The following is a 21,163-nucleotide window of genomic DNA, read 5'->3' as shown; positions in this document are numbered from 1 at the left end:
AGCTCTGGGATTTGCTAATGGACAGGGAAGCCTGGCATGCCTCATTCCCTGGGGTTGCAAAGAGTTGGACACAACTAAGCAACGAAACTGAACTGAACTGAACTAGGCTGTAGCCCACTAGCCCAGCAGGCTCCTCTGTCCAAGGGATTTTCTAAACAAAAATGCTGGAGTGGGTTTCCATTTCCTTCTCCAGGGGATCTTCCTGACCCATGGATCGAACCTGCATATCCTACATCGGCAGGCAATTCTTTACCAGCGAACTACCACCCTTTAAACTGTAACATTCCCCTAATAATAATAATACATTAAATTATGATTTAAGACTGACCATTACTTAGAGAATGTTGTCCAGATTGAAAACTCTCCAAATTTTGGCCCTATCACTCTTGCAAACCTCTATCTAGCAGTAATACTTGCTATCTCCCCTGCTCCCAACATATATACTTGGCTTCCTAGCCATAGGCTTATCCTTGATCCCATTAAGTTTGATCACTTACGCTTCCATTGTTTTCTGACAGTTGTCATTATTTATTGAGCATGCAATGTAGGGAGGGCTATGATGCTCTGAGGACACAGATGAAATCAAAAGGTGATGACATTTGAATTGGGAAGGAAATGGCAACCCACTCCAGTATTCTTGCCTAGAAAATTCCATGGATGGAGGAGCCTGGTGGGCTACAGTCCATGGGGTCGCAAAGAGTCAGACACAACTGAGCGACTTCACTTTCACTTTCACTTGCTGGCATGAATCCAGTCTTCTTGCTAGTTCTTCTTTGAAAAGTGTTTTTGCTAAACCGAGGACAGGAAGTATGTTAATGTTTGATCCAGGTCTATCATCTATACTTAGCTCATAGATTGACATAGATTGTTGATGAATGAACCAAGCTGTAGAGAAAACTTTAGGTTTAGAATTAAAGCACCTTTAAAAAAAAAAGAAAAACAAAGAAAAACTCCATTTAATTTCTCCTTATCTCTTTTGATAATAGTTGGAACTTCAGAAATTGACCTGTTGAGCTTACTGATGTAGTTGGTTTGGTGTTAGCAACAGGGACTTGGGGCATTTTGGCTCTGTGTCTCTTTTATTTCACCTACATTCTTTCTCTGAGAGCTGAAAATGGAAAAAAATGTTTATTTTCAAGCATTATATGTTATTTCATATTTCTATAGAGTCTGTGGACTTCAGGTACAAAGATGATGTCAAGAACAAACAAAATACTATTTGTGGGGTTCCTGGGAGTTTATTAACAGTAAACGTATCTTCTCGGCAATAGGAGATCTGAGAGGCTGGGCCAACGTGTTCACATACACATAAAGACCAATGAATCAATATTTGAAATTAATATCTTCCAGAAAGGGCAAAATTGTGTTTTATATTTATGAACTATATATATATGAGAGCCCCCCAAACAAAACAAAACTTTGTCATTTTGAAATGCTAACTGTATTTCTACAGTTGAATTTAAAAGTCTTAACTTTTAGTTTAAAGTTAAAAACATCAAATTCTAACTGGAATATCTGAAGTAGATACTAGGGTAAGGGTGAGGGGTAGAGGTCATGACTGAGGAAGAAGTGAAATCTCAAAAGAATTGTAAGAATCATTCCCTGACTTAAAAGAGTTTGCATTCTAACCAGAGTCAGTAAGTCAGTTCAGTAGTAGGCAGAATTACCTGGCATCAAAATTACCTAATGAGATTTGTAAGACAATGTTTATACACTTGAAAGAGTTTTTCACTGAAGGACCAAATGACCCCTCCAAGCCTTAAGTGAAAGTGAAAGTCACTCACTCTGCCATCCCATGGACTACACAGTCCATGGAATTCTCCAGGCCAGAATACCAGAGTGGATAGCCTTTCCCTTCTCCCGGGAATCTTCCCAACCCAAGGATCAAACCCAGGTCTCCCATATTGCAATCAGATTCTTTACCAGCTAAGCCACAAGGGAAGCCCAAGAATACTGGAGTGGGTAGCCATTCCCTTCTCCAGGGGATCTTCCCAACCCAGGAATTGAACCGGGGTCTCCTGCATTGCAGACGGATTCTTTACTAACTGAGCTATCAGGGAAGCCTCTTCCCCTTTGGGGGGAGTTCAAAATGTGTGAGGGCAGTTTTGGTTGTCACAGAGAGAGGGAGTTGTTGGCATTCAATGGTGGAGGTCAGGGATGCTAAGTATCCTATAGCATACTGGGTAGTTTTGGACATTGGAAGGAATCCCTCTCAAAATGCTGATAACCTTGCCAAGAAACATTGCAGAAACTCTAAAAACTCAGTGCTCCACCTTAGGTTAAGCCAGGTCTGAGACTTACTGGTTCACTCTGCAGGTCATGCAAATGTTCTGTTCCCTAAAATCAAGGAAATGGCCTGAATCATAAAGGGCTTCACTGGTCAAAGTCAATAGAGGGAAACATGTCCTTCATTCTTCTGCTAAAAGGGCAAATTCTTTTAGCATTGATTTAAAGCTATAAGGAGTCAAGACTGTCTTTATTGATGCTTTCTCTCTATCCATGGTGAAGTAAGGAGCTCAAGTGTAGAGGCCCTGGATTGAGTGTAGTTCATTTCAAAAAGATATTTCTTCATTCAGTGTTAATATTCCAATTTTTTATAGACATTTTTATAGTATCCTAAGTATTGTAACATCTTAAAAAGATTAAATACAGTGTTCACCTGAAAAATACTGAAAAGCAAAATTAGATTTCTCTCTCTCTCTTTTTTTTTTTTTTTAGTTCTACCACTTTATTACTACCAACCCATCTCCCTCCACCCTCGTGCACACATGCTCAGTCATGTAACCCCATGGACTGCAGCCCGCCAGGCTCCTCTGTCCATGGACTTTTCCAGGCAAGAATACTGGAGTGGGTTGCCATTTCCTTCTCCAGGAAAATTAGGTTTCTAAATACCTGTTTTCTAGAACATGCAGGTTGCACTTAGTTACTGGTAAGAATTTTCAGCAAATCAAATTCTTTAAAAAAATAAAACATAACTGGCAAAATAAGTACACTATCTTTCTCTAAATACTCCTAAATATGCTTTATTGAAAAATTAGGTAAAACTTAGTCTACTGAAAAAGAAAATTGTCTGAAGGTCCTTTTCTTGGTTGAGTATCTATAGTTATCACCCCTAAAATAGGAAACCAAAATTTTTATTTCCATTCTTATGATAATGCTTGACCCAAGTAGATAGTTAATGTGCATTTAAAAAATAAATCTGTATTTAAAAGTATTTTAGGAATTATAACTAATTATATTTTTACAAACACTCTGAATAAATATATTTATTAGTAAATATAGGAATCAGATTACTAAAATACAAGCTCAATTTATTTCAAACAATTTGGAGACTAAGTACTGTTTTTATTTCGCTTTACAAAACCCTAAGAAATACCAGAATATTTGTTTTTAATGATAAATTTTGTGTTACTTGCTTTAGAAAATAATTTCATTTTTACTCAAAAATTCTTTGTAAATAAAATATTATTGTATATACAACTTTTATGTAGATACTACATTATTTGTTTTTTCACATCAAAAGATCATAGTTATTTCTACCTGTTTTTTAAAATTTTTCTATTGATTTAACATCTAAAACATAATTTATTATTATAATAATAGCTATCATTTTTTTAGCACATTCTATATTCTAGGTTCTTGGCCAAGTATTTTTTATATTATTATTTTAAATTGTAATAATGTTTTTTCTCTTCCTTCTTATTTTTTATATTATGAAAGTATGATAACATTTTCAGGAGACTTAGAAGATACAGAACAAAGTTACATATATTTCCACTATATGTTACAATTTTTTTAAGTAAATAAATTAAAGTTTTTAATTGGAGTTTCAGTATCAAACTTTCAAAAATTAATAGGATGAATAGACAGAAAAGAAGGATATAGTAGACCTGAAAAGCACTATGAACCAATTCAACATAATTAAGATTTATATAGTTTTCACACAACATCAGGATACAAATTCTATTCAAGTTGCCATAGACTATAAACCAGGAGACATTGGAATATATCCAGGGACATAAAACAGGGTGCACAAATTTTATGGTCTAAAGGTATTAAAATCATATGGAGTCTGTTCTATTATCATTATGGAATTATGTTAGAATTCAATATAAAAAGATATTTGGAAAAAAGCCACATATTTTCAACTGCAACATGACATTTACCAAGAGAAATCTTGACTTTTGGCTAATGTATTTTAATGTATTTTAGATACATTATCTCATTGTTCCTAGCAACAAACTTATGAGGTAGGTACAATCATTAGTGCCATTTTATGGCTACAGAAACTGAGGCTTAGGACATTTGGGATTCTAATTTTTGCAGTGTTTTCCCTACTACTGTATGATACATAAATAATACCTTGCAGATATAATTTTTGAAGGACAAGATAAGTGAACATGTTGCCATGTTGATCTCTTTACAAGAGAAAAGACAAGTATATTACAAGTTCACCTTAATTTATACTAAGTCCAGAATGTTTTGTTTTTCTGATCACAAATAACTAAAAACTATGAGACTGAGTATGTTTTATAATTTCTTATTTTACATTAGATATATAACTTATTTAAATGCAGCAATAAGTCTGAAGAAGTTTGATAAATGAGGCAGAATTAACTTCCTTTTGAGTGAACTTTCAAAGCAATGGTAATAACTCGCTAAGAAGAATGGACACTGGCAGGTTTGAATCCTTGGTTGCAAGCTGACACTTTGAGGGAATGTTCTTAGCAAAACACTCACTTCAAGGGAAATTAGGTCAGGCTTCTGGAACATTTATCATGTGTACCTGTCACCAGTAAGACCCAGTCCTTAAAGTGAACTGCAATCGCAAGAACTGATCCCTCCTGCTCGGGGTTGCAGAGGACACTCTAAACCAATAGTTCTACAAATATGTGAGCTTGGCAGAAATTCCCATAAAACTGAAGCCAACGCCCATATAGTTGCTGTGGGAATTGAATTCCTTAATACTCTGTTTATAGAATTTTGAAACGGCAAATGGATTTGGTCTGTTCCAAAAAACAATCTGTCCCATGGCTTGTTTGGAATAACATCTAGAGTTGCTATAGAAGGACGTAGGCAGACAACCCCTGTCTGCGTTAGAAGTCAGTTTCACCAGCCTCTGCTTGTCTCATTCCACACAGCCAGGTTGGTTTTTGCCCAATTCAGAGTACTATTTGCATAAAGGAAAGGCCACCTTCTACTGAAACTAAGGAGTTGCTCATTTGATACAGAAACTAGAGTAGTTAGCAAAATCCAGAGCTAGAGGAGTTAACAAAATCCGGAGCAGTTGAAGGTAAGATAGAATGCATGGTAAAACCAAAACAACATAAATGAGTCATAACTCAGTGTCCTTTCAGTAATAGTGTGGTATCATTTGGGTGGTTTCAGAGCAATGTCAGCAATGTGGGGATCCCACATAGGAATTTGAGATTGCACCTGCATCGGTTTATGTGCTAATTTTAGCTCAGTGAACATCATTCACTGGGGTCTTATGGATCGAAATGACCTCATTCTCCAAGCAGTCAATTCTCTATATCTGCTTGGTTAAGTTACCTTATCTTTGAAAGGAAGTAATTACTCATCTTTTTCGTAAATTCTTGTCGAGTAAATATACCTAGAGATGTAACCAAAAATTGCTACTTTATATATGAACTTGGTTGAAGAAAAAGGTGATATTATTAAATGTTCATCTAGGAATCTACCTTTTTATGCCAAGAAAATAAAAAGAATAAATGGATAAGAATAAATATTTCATTTCTGTGTTCCCTTGTCATATGAATAGTGAGGACCCACCATATGCTAGTCACTGTGTAAGTGGTAGAATTAAAGTGATGAGCGATTACAATTCCTGCTTTTATTGAACTCTCATTTATGTATGTGTGTGTGTATGACAGATCCTTAGATAAAAAATAATGATACCCTGTGTAATATGCCAAATAGAGATTATTTTAAAATGCAGGAGCCAAACTCAAGATCTTAAATTTTATCTGTAAGAGGTAGCTTTTGAAACAAAGTTTTGTTTTTAACTGTATCCTTAAAAAAGATGGGGCTGTTATACATGAAAACCCAGAAGATTTGAGGGGCTAAAAGGGGAGAATGGGTTTGGAAGAAATCTACCAATGATTTCTTGCTGGAAGAATTAAAAAAAAAAAAAAGACAAAACCTTTCATTATCACACTCTATTAAGCCAGGACCAGGAAACAATTTCTAATCAGCACTCTGATCTGGGCAGAGATTGTGCAGCCTTTTGTACCAGGCCTCAGATCTGTGTTCTCCATTCACACATGCTCACTTCCAGCTGTTGTCATTGAAATCCCACATAATCTTTCAAGGTCAAAGGGCAGTCACCCATGGCTGCTGCAGTTAAAAGGTTATGCTGATTTCTGTTGTCAAATATTGGCCCTTTTCTCTTCCAATCACTCCCATTCTACTTTTTCTAACAAGAAAAATCCAGCCTAGAATTGTATTACATGACTTTAAAGTCTTAAAAGTGTTCCTCCATTGTGCTAACACGACAGGGCCTGAACAGTCTAATTCATTCTGTTATATTTCACAAAGAATTTTCTGCTACTTCTAAAATACTTTGTGTTTGTGCTAAGCCAGCAAACTTCAAAGTCTAGTGGCCTGGACGATTTGTAGGGTGCCATAGTATCTGCAGAATTGTATGCTATAGATCCTATAATTTAATAAATGCTGTGAATTATGGCATCAGTAACTAAGTAATTGCTGGGTGAGTAGGAATTGCACAAATCAAATGACTTTAAAAAAGATAGTTTCTGTTTGTATTTTGTGTTTCTAAACATTAGCTTTATTTTATTGTATATTAGAAAATGACATCCACCTATTTGTAATTTTTTTGTAGTCTTAGACAAGTCATTGTAAGAATTCCTTTAAAATGTATTGCTTCGGTTCATCAGTGATTTTCTTCTTGTGTTCCGTGAACTGAAATCACTGTTGAGTGTCTTAAAATTAGCACATGGCTCCTGGTCATCTCCTTGCCTTGTCATTGCATGTGTCCTCAGGTGGTTTAGCATGCAGGTTCTGTGTGAATGGTTTCACAGCCATGTGAATTAAACCTAAAAAGAAAGAACAGAATGATAGGCATTAATTTTTTTTTTCCTGTTTTACATCCATAAACCAGGGTAGCCCTCAGGTGATCTAGTTTCACGTCTATTTCATTTAAGGTAATCAGTTTCTGATGTATTCAGAGAATGTGTTTCCTTATTTTTTCTCCAGTATGTATGAGTTTGAAAGCAGAAACTGAAGCTATTACAAATAGTTTGATCCATTTGCAGATTAACAATTGTTACTGTCCAAGTTTAGAGAAAACTTTGGTTCAGAACATAGAAACAGTAAGTTTGCTTGAAAGCCTCTTTTAATTCAAAACCAGGTTAATTAAGAAATATTTTTAAGTTTATGATGCATAAAAAGATAACATTAATTTTAATATATTTATAAAATAAAAATCATTATATTAATTATATGGAAGTTACTTTTTCCTAACATGAAGCAAAATTTTCTCTTTAAGAACCTTTTTTTTTTATGGTGCTTTAAAAATTTTTTTCTAAAGCAAGTGTTTTTCTGTTTTTGTACAAAACTAATTTGAGGTTGGGTCCACTTGAAGAATATCCATTTATGCTTATTATAGATCTAATAAATGTATAAGTCTAAATGTTTAAGGGCAATGGGAAAATTAATTGGCTCACATGATAAAACAATGAAAGAGAGTATTTAGCCTAAGGAAGAGAAAATTAAGGGCTGAGGACTGTCTTTAAATAAGTGAAGGGCAGCAAAATGGAAGAGAGAGTAGATTTATTCTGCCTGTTCCAGGGGAAAAGTGGAGTGGAGTTACAGCATGGCAAACAAATTAATTAATTATTTTTTAAAAATCAAAGCTCATTATTTATTAGTCTAAAATTCTTTAAGACACAATGATGATTACTCTATTACTAAGTGATCTTTAAGATCCCGTCATTTCCAGTTCATTCTATAATATTATGCATCCAATATTTCTAAACATACAAATAAGTAAAAATCCTTTTCCACTTTTTATTTAGATGTTTGATGTCTTTTAGACATAGTCCTTTAATTAAATGCCTAATCACTTGTAACTCAAAGTCATAAACCCTCTTTATAGTGAAGTTGAGCCATCAAATTTAATTTAATGAAATACTACTCTTCCCTTATTAACTGCAGGAATTGGTAAAATGATGTGACAAGGTCTTTGGGTTAGATTGGATAATCAAGTCGCTGGTATTTGTTGGATTAAGATGCAATAAAATACATTATATAAAGAGAACTAAACAAACCTGTGTTCTAACCCTAATTCTGCCACTAGGTGTGTGACCTTGGGAAAGTCACTTAACCTCAATGAGCTTAAGCTTCCTTTTCTATAAAATCAGAATATTGCCAACTACACAGGGTTACAGGAAGAATTAGAGCTAATATGTCTAAAGTATGTAGCAGAGTAGCAAACACGTAGTACATACTGGATAAATGAAAGCTATGCTTTTGGTGAAAATTAACACTACCTGGAGTTGTTCTATCGATGAATTTTTCAGCTAGGTAACTTATCTTTACAATACCTGTTACTGGCTTGATCCATTTACCTAATCTGGATATTTTAAAGTGATTGCAAGTTAAGATTGGGAATATCCTTTACCCTTGCCTTAAAGGTGTGAATTAGCTCAAAGAGTTCAGATTCTAATTTCCCCTCAGCACTTTAATACATAAACCAAATGGGGGAAAATAGGAAAAGGAGCAGAACAGTATATGAACAAAAGGACATTTGCCAAAAACAAATGGTATCCTTGTCAAATTATTTAGGAAATTGTGAGTTAAATGATATTAAGAAAGTCTGTAAGAAACTCTCAGAGGCTTTAATATGTAAATATTCTTTGTCATTTTCTAAGGGTGGTTGTGATAGTGTTTTCTGAACTATTTTTACTATGGAAATCTTTATCTTATATGTACTTGTATCTTTATTTTTAACTCATTTGTGGTGGAGAATCTGGGGGGACTATCAGGAAGGTCCTTTGGAGAAGGGCATGGCAACCCTGTCCAGTGTTCTTGCCTGGAGAATTCCATGGAAACAGGAGCCTGCAGGCTACAACCCATAGAGTTAGACACGACTGAAGCAACTTAGCACATGTGCACGCGCACACACACATTCTACATAACAGGGTTTGGGAAGTGCTGATATGAATCCTGACATGGAGGATGGAACATACCTGTATTTGGAGAACAACAGGTGGGACATCATGGTTGCAACACAGAGTATATATTGGGTTGGCCAAAAAGTTTGCTGGGGATTTTTGTAACATCTTATGGAAAAACCTGAATAAACTTTTTGACCAACCCAATTATTTGGATGATATTGGAACTACTATCTGAAATGCTGAGAAGATATATTAGAGGCCAGATTTTGAAGAGCTTTAAATACCTAGCTAATACATCTAAACTTTATTCTCAAAGAAATCATGAAATACTGATGGTTTTATTTTCAGACAAAACACAACAACCAACCATGCGTTCTGTCTCTGCTGTGCTAGCAGATGAACATGAAGAGAAGATATGTAGCAGGCATCACAAATTTCTTTGGCTAGAAGGACCTTACAGAACATTTAAATAAATGAAATACAATAAAGTGTACTGTGGAATGTGGTATATTTGTAAGCTCATGCTCAGTTTAAAAACTTTCATGTGCAAAAAAAAAAAAAAATTAGTATTCTGCTAGCCAAGCGAAATGTGTTTGCAGACTGGACTGCTAATTTGTGGCACTTTTGATTCTAAAGGGAAAGACTAGCACTTATGTTGGTTAGGTTAAGTACTAGGCTACTATAATAAAGACCAAAAAAATAAGGTGGTTAAAGTACATTAAAACCTAGTTTTCTTTTTGTAACCGTTCCAGATGATAGGCTAAGTTTGCAGGGAGGTTCTACTCTACACCACCATAATTCAGGGTCCCAGTTTCTTCTCCTTGCTTTGCCATCCCATGGGCTCTGTCTTTGTTTACAGACCAAAAATTTAAAATTTGGGTTTAATGGATCAGTAGACATATTTACACCCCCCTTAAAAAAATCAGTTTTCTAAGATATTCCAAAAGAAAAGTATAGAAGGAACATGTGACTGGAGGTAAACTAAAGTAATTAACATGGTGCTTTAGAGGGCTACTAAATAAGGGTGTCTCAAAGTACTCATCTGAATCACTGAATCAATATTTACTGCACACCTAGAAAAGGGATTGTGATGGGATCTGTGGGCAGAGTCAGATCAGAAGACATAGCCTGCTGTTGCCTGGTTTGTTGTAGGGGTGCTGAAGGAGGACAGGAAGACAAATCACTGTCAGATAAAGAGAAGGAGTCTACTACGGGAGGCAGGTCAAGCTGACGCTCTACTCAGCAGGATTGACTGAGCACAGCTGATAAGTATGGACTGAACCGTGGGGGACGGAGAAGAGGAAGAAGCCACATGCCCTCCCCTTGGGTGGCTCAGAAGCCAGCTGGGAGTTCACCAAAGCAGGAATGAAAATTCCAGGGAGGAACAGAGTTGATGAGGTCAGCTTTTCTGCAGGAGCAGGAGAACGCGAGTTCTGTGAGAGCAGTGTCTTCAGGATTTAGTCCAAGACCTCCAGGTCACAGACAGTCCCAAGTACTTGTGGAATGGAAATGATCTGACCACGAGGGAGCTCTTTCCCTTTGAGGATCTCAAGCATGCAGAGATCTGGCCACTGGCTTGTCTTACTAGTGATGGAACCACATTTACCGTGAGAGGACAGAGGTTACAGCCGACCCTCCATATGCATGGGCCTTGTTTCCAGGACCCCCAAGGATTCAAGACTCCTCAGATGCTGAAGTTCCTTGTGTAAATGGCACGGCTGGCTTTGGTATCTGCGGGTTCTGCATCCCCTTATGTGGAGAGCAGGCTGTACATGTGAAAGGACCTGTTTATGCATGTACCTCCATCCATTGGCTGGATGAAATTTGATAATTTAGAGCTGAGAGCCTTTGCTCTTGTTGTTTAGTTGCCAAGTCGTGTCCAACTCTTTGCAACCCCATGAACTGTAGCCCACCGGGCTCCTCTGTCCATGGGATTTCCCAGGCCAGAATACTGGAGTGGGTTGCCATGCCCTCCTCCAGGGGATCTTCCCAACCCAGGGATGGAACCCACGTCTCCTGCCTTGGCAGGCAGATTCCTTCACCATTGAGCCACTGCAGCATTCTGCCTTTGTTCTTCCAACAGAACAAACAAACATACCACCTCATGTATACACTTTCCTCCTCAAATACATCAACTCTGTTTCACGGATGTTCCAACTTTCTTTAAAGGCCAGCCCTCCGGATGGCTTGTTACCACTTATTTCTTCCCCGACCTCTGAACCATTCTGCAAGGTTACCTATGTCTCTGCAAATCAAGCTTTTTTTCTTTAAGAGGTAGATAGATATTCAGTTCCTTCATAAGATGAAGGCTTCTTCAAGGAAGAAGGGAAGGGATTCCATATAACTGCTGATATCATCGAGGTAAAGAAAGCTGCTTTTCCTAACCACCCATAAAAAAATTTAGCTTTTTGTATTTCTGCCTCTCTAGAAAGTCTAATCCCTCCCCACTGTCAGTATGACAGACTCCAAGGTATTGAAATCTGTACTCTAATTGTGAATTCATTGAACAAGACTTCAGTGACTGAACTTTTTTAGCCATTTTATCTAAAATGAAAAAGAATCTGGTCCTTATTTCAATCTCCTATCTAATTGCTCCTGAACAGTAGTTCAGAATTGAAGAGAGTCAAAACAGTGTGCAGTCTGGCTTTTCACCTAAGGCATACTTAACCAAAGTATATGTCTTGCACTCATTTCTGAGAGGCCCTACTCAAAATGTAAATCCTGGGACCTTTGGGGAATGTTTACTCAGCTTCCTATCTGAAGATCTTTCAATGCTAACATCTGAATTCAGAATTACGTACTTAAATTTGCCTTTGTATTGTCTTTTCTATTTTTCTCTCATCTTGCAATAAAGTAGACCACCCAGATTAGTGTTATTTCCCTGAAAGTCATTTTTGTGATTTGGTTTGTGTTAGTAAGAACAAAATATTAATCTGCTCAGGTTTGCTTAGTAATTACGTTAGCTGTGTCATTTTTTCCATCATTTCTCAGGTTTCACTTCTCGTTGTTGTCTTCTAGAGTTCATGAGTGGGTTTCCAAATAATTGGTGAAGGAACAAAACCAGTTTCATAGTCATTTAAAGTTACATGGAGTGTTTACACAGGTCTTTCCTTGGGGACTTATAAACATGAAGTAGTCAAGGCAATGTGACTCAGTTTCATGATACTGTGAGGGGATGGTTCCTTCAGGATTTGTGAATACTTCTTTTTTATTTTTCTGGTTTTTGTACACTGACATATATTTCATCTTCTAAATTACAGACATTCCACTAAAATAGACTTTAGGAGGAAGGTTGCTGGAAGGGGAGGAGGATCCAGTTGTTATTTTTACAGTGACTTTCAGGATGATACAGGATGCTAGCTTAAGTGTGGGACTAGACTTTTTTTAGCCCCTTATGTCCATTGAATAATGCTGTCCTTTATCCTGTTTTTATTTGGTCTCCCAAAACAAGAACTATATCAAAACAATAGGACAACCTAGACACTTCTCCTCAGGGAACTTTCTATCACCTCCTTGATTGGAAGCTTTGTCTAAATGGCTTGTCTGTCCTGTCCTTGTCCTGTTTAGTTTGGAGGGACTGTTTGGGTGGTTCATTTTAATAGTTTTTCAGATGCATATTGGCTTGATTTCACTGCTAGAAATGAGAGAGAATAAGAGACAGAAATAAGAAGTTCTGTCAACATTTTTATAAAAAAGGAAAGAAAGCATATTGAGCCCAATTTGAACTGTGTTTGTTCATTCCGAGCCATGTCTGGAGTAGATAAAGAGAGACCTTCCCTGACCACTGTTTCTAAAGCTTTTCCTATTTATGTCCGTACTATTATTTATTCCCTTTGTTGTCATTGTTCAGTCGCTAAGTCATGTCCGACTCTTTGCGACCCCAGGGACTGCAGCACGCTAGGCTTCTCTGTCCTTCACTACCTCCTGGAGTTTGCTCAAACTCATGTCCATTGAGTATGTGATGTCACTCAACCATCTCATTCTCTGTCACCCCCTTCTCCTGCCCTCAATCTTTCCCAGCAGTGAGTCAGCTCTTCACATTAGGTGGCCAAAGTATTGGAGCTTCAGCTTCAGCATCAGTCCTTCCAATGAATATTCAGGGTTGCTTTCCTTTGGGATTGACTGGTTTGATCTCCGTGCCCTCCAATGACTCTCAAGAGTCTTCTCCAGCTCCACAGTTCAAAAGCATCCATTCTTTGGCACTCATTTTCAGCTGTATCTAATCCTAGACTATAAATTTCCTGAAGGTAGGGACTGTGTCTTAAACCCTTGGCCCAATGTCTGACACAGGGGACACAGAGGAGGTGCTCAAGAAGTATTTGTTGAAAAATGAATGAATCATCAGATTTGCCTGTCAGAGAGACATTTCTGGCTGCAGTGTGGGAAGCAGACTAGAGGAGAAGCCAAGACTGATGATATAGACCGTAGGAGGCTGTCCCATCATGCTGGTGAGAAGTGTGAAGAGCCAGTGCCACAGGTGGAGATACGCATGGAGTGGAATCAGGGGGGGATTCGTTGCATGTGGGTGTTTGCAAGAGGCGAGAGTCAGGGATGACATAAACATAGAAAATGAGATGAACGGTGGATGGCTCATTGAAGTAGGGAATTCAAAGAATAAGAACAGATTTTTGGAGAGAAGGAGAGGAACTCGACTTTGGACATGTTGGGTCTAAGCATACCTGTAGGCTGTCTGGATAGAAATATCTAATAAATATTTTGATTTATGTTTTTGGAACCCAGGAGAGAGATCTTGGCAAAAGTTAAAGATTTGAGAGTCATTGGCCTATAGATTCATTCATGCACTCATTCAACAAATATGCACTTGCTAACTGCCTTGTCCCAGGTATTGAACACAATGATGAACCAAGCAAATATTTTTCTAGTTTTCACACATATCACAGTCAAGCCTGGTAACTGGTAGCATGAAAATAAAATAACACAGGGAATATATAATAAGTAGAGATGAGCACAAATGCCGGAGAACACCAACATTTAAGAGGTGGACAAAAGAAAAGGAGAAGGATGATGGTTTGAATGGATGAATGCTTGGGCTTCCCCCTCCCAAGTCCTTGCGCTAATCTAAACTAAGTTTTCAAAATACATTGGTTGCTTTTTCTGGAGGCAGGATTAAAGTATGTTCACATTCACTCTGCTTAGAAATTCATGTTAAGTCGTCCTTAAAATAAGGAATTTCACAGGTTGGAACTGAAACAAGTATCAGCCCGCAAGCAAGTGACACAGAGAGAGATGAGCAGGAGCTGGAGATAAACCCAGATTTTCGCATTCAGCTCTGAATTTCCTTCCTATTGTTAGATGGGTCTTAAGTCAAACTTAATGCAGGTTGTGGTTGGATTTCCTTTGTTATGGGCTGTGGGGTGAATGTGATGTTCACACTGTCACAGTAGAAAGAGATATTATGCTCTGTTTTGCCAGGACTTTGTTAGAGTTTTACTTATTTATTTATTTTTATGTCTCGGTTCTTTTAACCCAAGAGGCAGCAACATCTCAGGCACCTACCAAGTAAAAGTCAACCGAATACCTGGGTGTGGGTTGTTTTAAGAAGCGAAATCTCTTAGTCACTTCTTCAAATGAATTTTGTCTTTTTAAAAAAAAAAATGGTGGTGTATATATGTGTTTCTATTTTTAATTAATATAAATGGCATAAACATTACATGAGTTTCAAGTGTACAAGGCAATAATTCAGTTTATGATTATATGAAATGGCCACCACGATAAAGTGTAGTTAACATCCATCCCCACATGTGGTGCCATTTTATTTTTATAAAGCAAAGTATGATTATTGCCTATTCTAAAAGTTAGAACCACTTCATCTAAAATATCATAGATTGTGTGTTTGATGTAAGAATTATTTGAATATTGTCTTTTAATTCTCAGTCAAAACATCTTTCTTATGCAAAAGTCCAATTTAACCAACAGAAAAAGAATAATTTGTAGATCCATTTATAATTCTCCAAAGCTTGGTGATTTCTTTTTGCATATGTTTATGTGCACAATAGTTAACAAATTTATTGGTGCATAGACAGGTAAACTTGCTTCCTTTTAGTAGTGGGCAAAATCTAACTTTTATGACTAACATAAACCATATTTATGGATTATTTGTTATACATTTAGACTAGTCCATTTTCTTACATTGTGTTTCTTAAAGGTATGTTTCTTATTTTAAAGAATAGTTATTTAAAAAAAAAACCCTTCTACCAACTACTCCTTGACCCTATTTTTAAAACAGATTAACACTAGTTCTATAGACAGAGCTCTCAACTAGATTCCACCTGTGATACTCACAATCAGAAAACTTTAGAGGCAGAGAGGGAAATGAAATGCAGAAATTATGTATTTCTTGCCATTTATAAATATGTTCCCAAATATACCATAAAAATAAATAAGCAGTGGATAATTAGATGTAATATCAGATATCTTAAGGGAAATTAATTATATCCAGCAAAAATAAAGCAGATGCAAAATTCAGAGATTAAGTCATTTTGAACTGTTGATTACCTTTTTAGAAAGTTTTATTTGGGCTAAAAGAATTTGTGTTTATGGTTCAAGGTTTGGGGCTTGTTCTTTGCCGGCTGGCTTTCTAAAGAGTCACTCTGGTGCCTCTTGAAGTGAAGGGAACAGCTTTAAATCTTGTTTGGTTTGAATGAATGGATAGCTAATCCCGATCAGATGTTTCTTTAGAGAATAATGTTTAAAAACTGTTATGGAATTTAGCTATCCTAGCTGATTCTTAGGTAGGGTGTTTTCATCCCAGTTGTGAAGGTCTCAGAGGTCAGCCAAGGTAACCATTTATTTAAATCATCTTTTGTTTCAGATTTCCTGTTGAACTCTCTTTTTTTAACCATTTCAAAAATCACCCGGTTGTGTCATAGCTTTCCATAACCCCTAGATTCAAAGATTCAAACCAAAAAACCATCTACATAACTAAATGACTGTACACTCCCACATATCTCTAACTAGAACAGAATATGAAATTAGACCTCACATTTTCTAATCACAATGAAACTAATATTTGGAATTCTCTCGTCAAATGTCTTCTATTTATGACACTTCTGTTTCTTTTGTTTTTGTCTCCCCAGGACATTTGGGCTTCCAGGACAGTTTTGTCACATCAGGTGTTTTTAGTGTGACTGAGCTAGTAAGAGTGTCACAGAGTAAGTATAATTTTGCTTTGATTTGACACAGTTTTGCCTTGTGTTTTTGCTTACCTTTTGCCTCCTAAAGACATAAATCGCTTTCAGAATCTCCTTTTCATACACCCATTGGAAGCATTTTGCCATGTAGTTTGTTTGACAGCCAAGAATTTAAGTCAGGAAAAATTAAATATTTTAATGTGAGACATAGAGAAAGAACTGAAATCCTGAGTGTCTCAGGTATTTCCTAGCTTATAGTGTGAACCTGGTTTAAAGAAGTTCTGAAGCTTCTGGATTTCTAAGAAATTCTGCATTTTAAAAGAATTTGGTTTTGACCTTTAAAAGGATGCTAATGCCTTTAGCGTGAGTGACACCCCGCAGCATGATCATTACCAGCTTGTCAATAATTACCAACAACAGTGAATTAAAAGTACCTGTCACCACCCTGTTCCATTGATCAAAGGGTTATTGACTGTATTTGGCTATGATATAATCCAGACAGTCCAAGGAGAAGGTATAGGATTCTCCCCCATTCCCTGTACCCCGCCACACAGACACACACACACACACACACACACACACACTGTTGCCATCCCACAAAGACTTCTCTTTGTTTTTATTTAAAAGTATACCTACAGTACCCTTGAAACTGACACAGTATCATACATCAACTATACTTCAAAAACCTAATAATAATTTTCATCATATTTCAGATAACTTTGCAGACCTGGAAAAGATCATATAGGCCTTAGGCATTGTGCCTATGGTGCTTAATGGTTTAAAATAAAATAAAAGTTTCTGGCTAACCTTTAAAGAACACATATCTACACTGACTGTGGTGTTCTACGTCCCAATACTAAAGGAAAAGATACCGAATATTTAAATTTTATTTTTTATCCCCTTTCTACTTTAAAATACCACTTGAAGATAAAATTTGCATTGTTGAAGCTGGTTTCAAGCTGCATCAAATTCTTTGAGGAATGAGGTGGAGTGAAAATAAATATTTTTATTTCAAGTTCATACCCTCCATTCGCTGTATTACAGTCTTGCAAGCTTGACTGAGTAAGCAAGTCAGTCTCATGACAAGATGTCAGATCAAGCAAGGCAAGCTATCCTGATTCTCACAAGCTCAGGTTCTGTCTGTTCTTATTTCTTAAAAGTCCAGAAAGTGGGATACAAGGTATGGGCAGGGAATACAGGGGTAGAGGGAAAGAGAATCTGTCTGCTAAGCATAGGTTTTCATGTATGTTACATAAAATTAATCCTTGCAATAAACATGTCAGTTAAGATATTACTCTCATTTTTACACATGAGTTAAACTAAGGATCTAGCTAAATCATTTATCCAAAGTCAAACAAGTGGGCAAAAGGTTAAATCTGTGTAGTGCTAGAATCTGTGCTTTTAGACTAACCCAAAGGAACTTGAAGAAATCTGCAGCCTGAGATTAGACAGGGAAACAGCAAGAAGGTAACCATGGTTAGTGTTAGAATTCTAGCACCAGGGGTCCTTGGTTAATGCTGGAATGTTCTGGTGTAGGGATGTTAAACCTAGAGAATGAAGCATTGTGAACAGCAAGTTTATGACTTGGAATGGAGAAGTTGCTGCCATATTATGAAATGTTCTAGGAGTACCAATAGCGAGCTGGAGGCGAGATTTTCTTGTTAACTTGGAAAGTATATTGCTGCCACAGCACAGCTGATTAGCCATTGACAAATGATAGTGCATTCAAATGTATATTTTTTACTTTTTAAGATTTTTAAAAGGTGATCATCATCCTACTTTTTTCTTATAATTTTAGTAGCAATATAGAGTATATGTATAACTGTCCTAACGGCATTACTGGATATACATTCATTCATGATCCCTTACAGGATATCACCTTAGCCTTAATGAGTAAAGAAAACCCTTTTAAGATTGGTGCCCAAGACCTTCTGTAGTCTAGCCTGGCTGCTATGCCTCCTTTGAAGTCTTCATTACTGTCCGTGTCCTCAGACCTAGGCCTTTGTAGGCCAAGGCCCACACTGCTCACCATCCTCAGAATCGCAGCCTTCTTCCACGCTGTCTGTGTCCTTTAAGGTCTTACATCCTGAGGCTTCTCAGGGCCCATCTTGACTAGACTTCCATTCAGTCTGCCCCACACGGTTGCCAAGGAAATTCTCAACCTGCCTTCAGGATTGCCAGGAGTTGTGGTTGGTCCTCACACTGAATCTGCGAAGGACCTGGCTTGTTTCATGTCCCTGTGTAGAGGGCGGTGTTGCTGATGCCTGGCATCCTGAGCGTCCTTCGGCTCCCAAATGCTTTGCGATTCTGCACTCTGCTGTGTAATCGCTCTAGGATTCACTCACACATGGCCTCATGCTGACTGAAACTGTTTGGCAAGAGTGGGACTGGGCTGTGTCAGCGAAACTGTGGCTTCAGGCCAAAGTGCCATGCAGAGCCCCCTCCCTCCCACAGATCTGTAATCCAGGTTTGTCAGGGTCTGTGTCTCAAGATTGCCTTGGCTGCTGGGGGAAGGATCCCCGGCTCATGCTTCCTCACCCACACACTGTTCTGAAAGACTAAACATTCAGGTCACATGATGGAGTCAACATCCTTGACCGTTCCTTACAGTGTTGCCCCCTTCCCCATGGTAGAGATGCTAAGCATCCATTTAAATGCTACAGTGGACACTTTTTCCTGATAAGTGGGGCTGAGGTACATTTGCAACCCTGAGATAGAGATAAGCTAACTGGCATGTAAGTTGATTTCATGCATGATGTTAGTGCTGTAAGGAGCATGATGCTAAACTAATATGAAAAATTATAGTAGCTAGAGTTTATCAAGTACCAAGTACCAGGCCTTGTGCTAGACATCATTCAGTCCTCCCATGGTTGCTGTCATTGTCCCTTTTTATAGATGAAGGAATCAATGATGCTCAAAGTTCAGACATTTGCTCTTTTCATTTTGCTGTACTCAACTGCCTGCAGACATTTTAGTCATGACCTCTCCTATAACCAACTGCAGGGCTTCCCTGGTGGCTCAGTGGTGAGGAATCCACCTGCCAATGCAGGAGACCGAGGTTAGATCCCTGGGTTGGGAAGATTCCCTGGAGAAGGGAATGGCAACCCACTGCAGTGTTCTTGCCTGGAAAATTCCATGGGCAGAGGAGCCTGGTAGGCTACAGTCTGTGGGGTCACAAAGAGTCAGACACGACTCAGCAACTAACACACACACTCCTATAACTATGACAGAAGCAAACAATCCAAAGATTCTGTACTTTTACTAAATTATGATTTGTTGTTAGAGTTGATAAACTTTTCAATTATTAATTTGTGCATTAAAAAATTAAAATGATTTCCAGGTAGACCAAAACAGGTTAAGTACTTAATTACAGTTTTTTTTCTGGATTTGCTTTCAGGTGTGATTTTTTCCTTTTTTATGAAGACTTTAGAGAAGTTTAAGTTTATAGTTTTAGATTAACAGAACATAAAGAATTTCAATATGGCTTCCTCTCCAATTTCCTCTCTTATTAACATCTTTTGTTAGTGTGGTACATTCATTTTAATTGATGAGCTGATACTGATATATTATTATTAACTCAAGTTTGTAGTTTATATTAGGGTTCTTTCTTTGTGTTTTACATTCTATGTGTTTTGACAAATGCATCCATTATTACAGAACAGTCTCACTTCCTTACAAATCACCTGTGCGTCCCCCTTCCCCAACCAGGGATCCTTTTGTTTTGCCTTTACCTGGATGTAAAAGGTAAAAATTTCTAATGTCCTCACTATCTTAGAATTTCTTCCACTGTGTTGCACAGTTCTTATCTTCCTCCTGTCTATCCCAGCCCCACCCAGTCCCCCCAATCACCACTAACTGTAACCACATACGTGGTCCAGAACATTCACACTGATGGTAGCCTTAGCTTGAAAATTTTTCTTCTTTCTGCATCTTTTGAATTTAATTTTTAAATTTGCTAAACAAATATTGACATTCCCCAGGTTTCCAGTTAGTTTCTGTTTTTAGTTTTCCTCCTTTTAAACTTAATAGAGGAGGGAGATGCTATTTCAGTGTTTCCTCATGAGGATTCACTGAAATAACTATGTGCTAAGTTTGTTGATTATAATCATGTTACTACAGGGTGGTAGTGGCAGAGAAACTCAAGGAAAGGCTGCCAGCTTAGCCTTGCACATTCAGAGATGAGGGTCAAGTGTCAAGGTTGCTCGACATTTAATTATCCTTCTCACTTGCACACACCTGTTGGAATCAGAGGCTCCTGCTGCTGTCTCCCAGCAAGTCCCCTCTTACCTTACCCCCTCCTTGTGTGTGTGTGTGTGTGTGTGTGTGTGTGTTAGTTGCTCAATCGTGTCTGACTCCTTGCGACCCCATGGACTGTAGCTCAGCAGGCTCCTCTGTCCATGCGATTCTCCAGGCAAGAATACAGAAGCTGGTAGCCATTTCCCTCTCCAGGGGATCTTCCTGATCAAAGGATTGAACTCAGGTCTCCTGCATTGCAGGCAGATTCTATACCATCCAAGCTACAAGGGAAGCCTGCCCCCTGTGTACCTACCTTTTAATTTTTTGCATCATCCAGAGTCCGTGAAAGGCAAGAAAGGATAGTTCTGTTTCTCTTAGCAGCAAAGCAAGTTCTGTAGCATAAAAGTAAACGTACATTCATTCTTTTTCCTCCCTGTGCTCGGCCCATCTGAAAGTAGTTCTGGTTATTTATTACTCTGCTCTGGGGGAGGGAGGCTGGAATACAGACCACTAGACACGTTGCCAGAGAGAAGGGAGAAGTCTTCGCTGCTCTGGGGGAGGGGGTTTACAAGTGCTAACAATGAGGTTCAGAATCACTGAAGTTGTTTTAGCATAATA

General features: G+C 37.8%; 1 protein-coding gene across 5 annotated transcripts in view; it reads left to right on the top strand.

Moving 5' to 3' along the window:
* The window catches only part of NFIA (nuclear factor I A), a 395,870-nt gene that overhangs the window by 242,025 nt on the left and 132,682 nt on the right, over window positions 1-21,163 (top strand). For all 5 annotated transcript variants that reach the window (XM_070468073.1, XM_070468074.1, XM_070468072.1 and 2 more), the window contains one exon: window positions 16,256-16,330. In XM_070468073.1, the coding sequence (XP_070324174.1) occupies window positions 16,256-16,330 (75 nt within the window). The remainder of the gene's footprint in view (window positions 1-16,255; window positions 16,331-21,163) is intronic.

The sequence above is a fragment of the Odocoileus virginianus genome, chromosome 5 (genome assembly GCF_023699985.2).
Source record: "Odocoileus virginianus isolate 20LAN1187 ecotype Illinois chromosome 5, Ovbor_1.2, whole genome shotgun sequence".
In the NCBI taxonomy this organism is placed as follows: Eukaryota; Metazoa; Chordata; class Mammalia; order Artiodactyla; family Cervidae; genus Odocoileus; species Odocoileus virginianus.
This window is presented reverse-complemented; position numbering and strand designations above follow the sequence as displayed.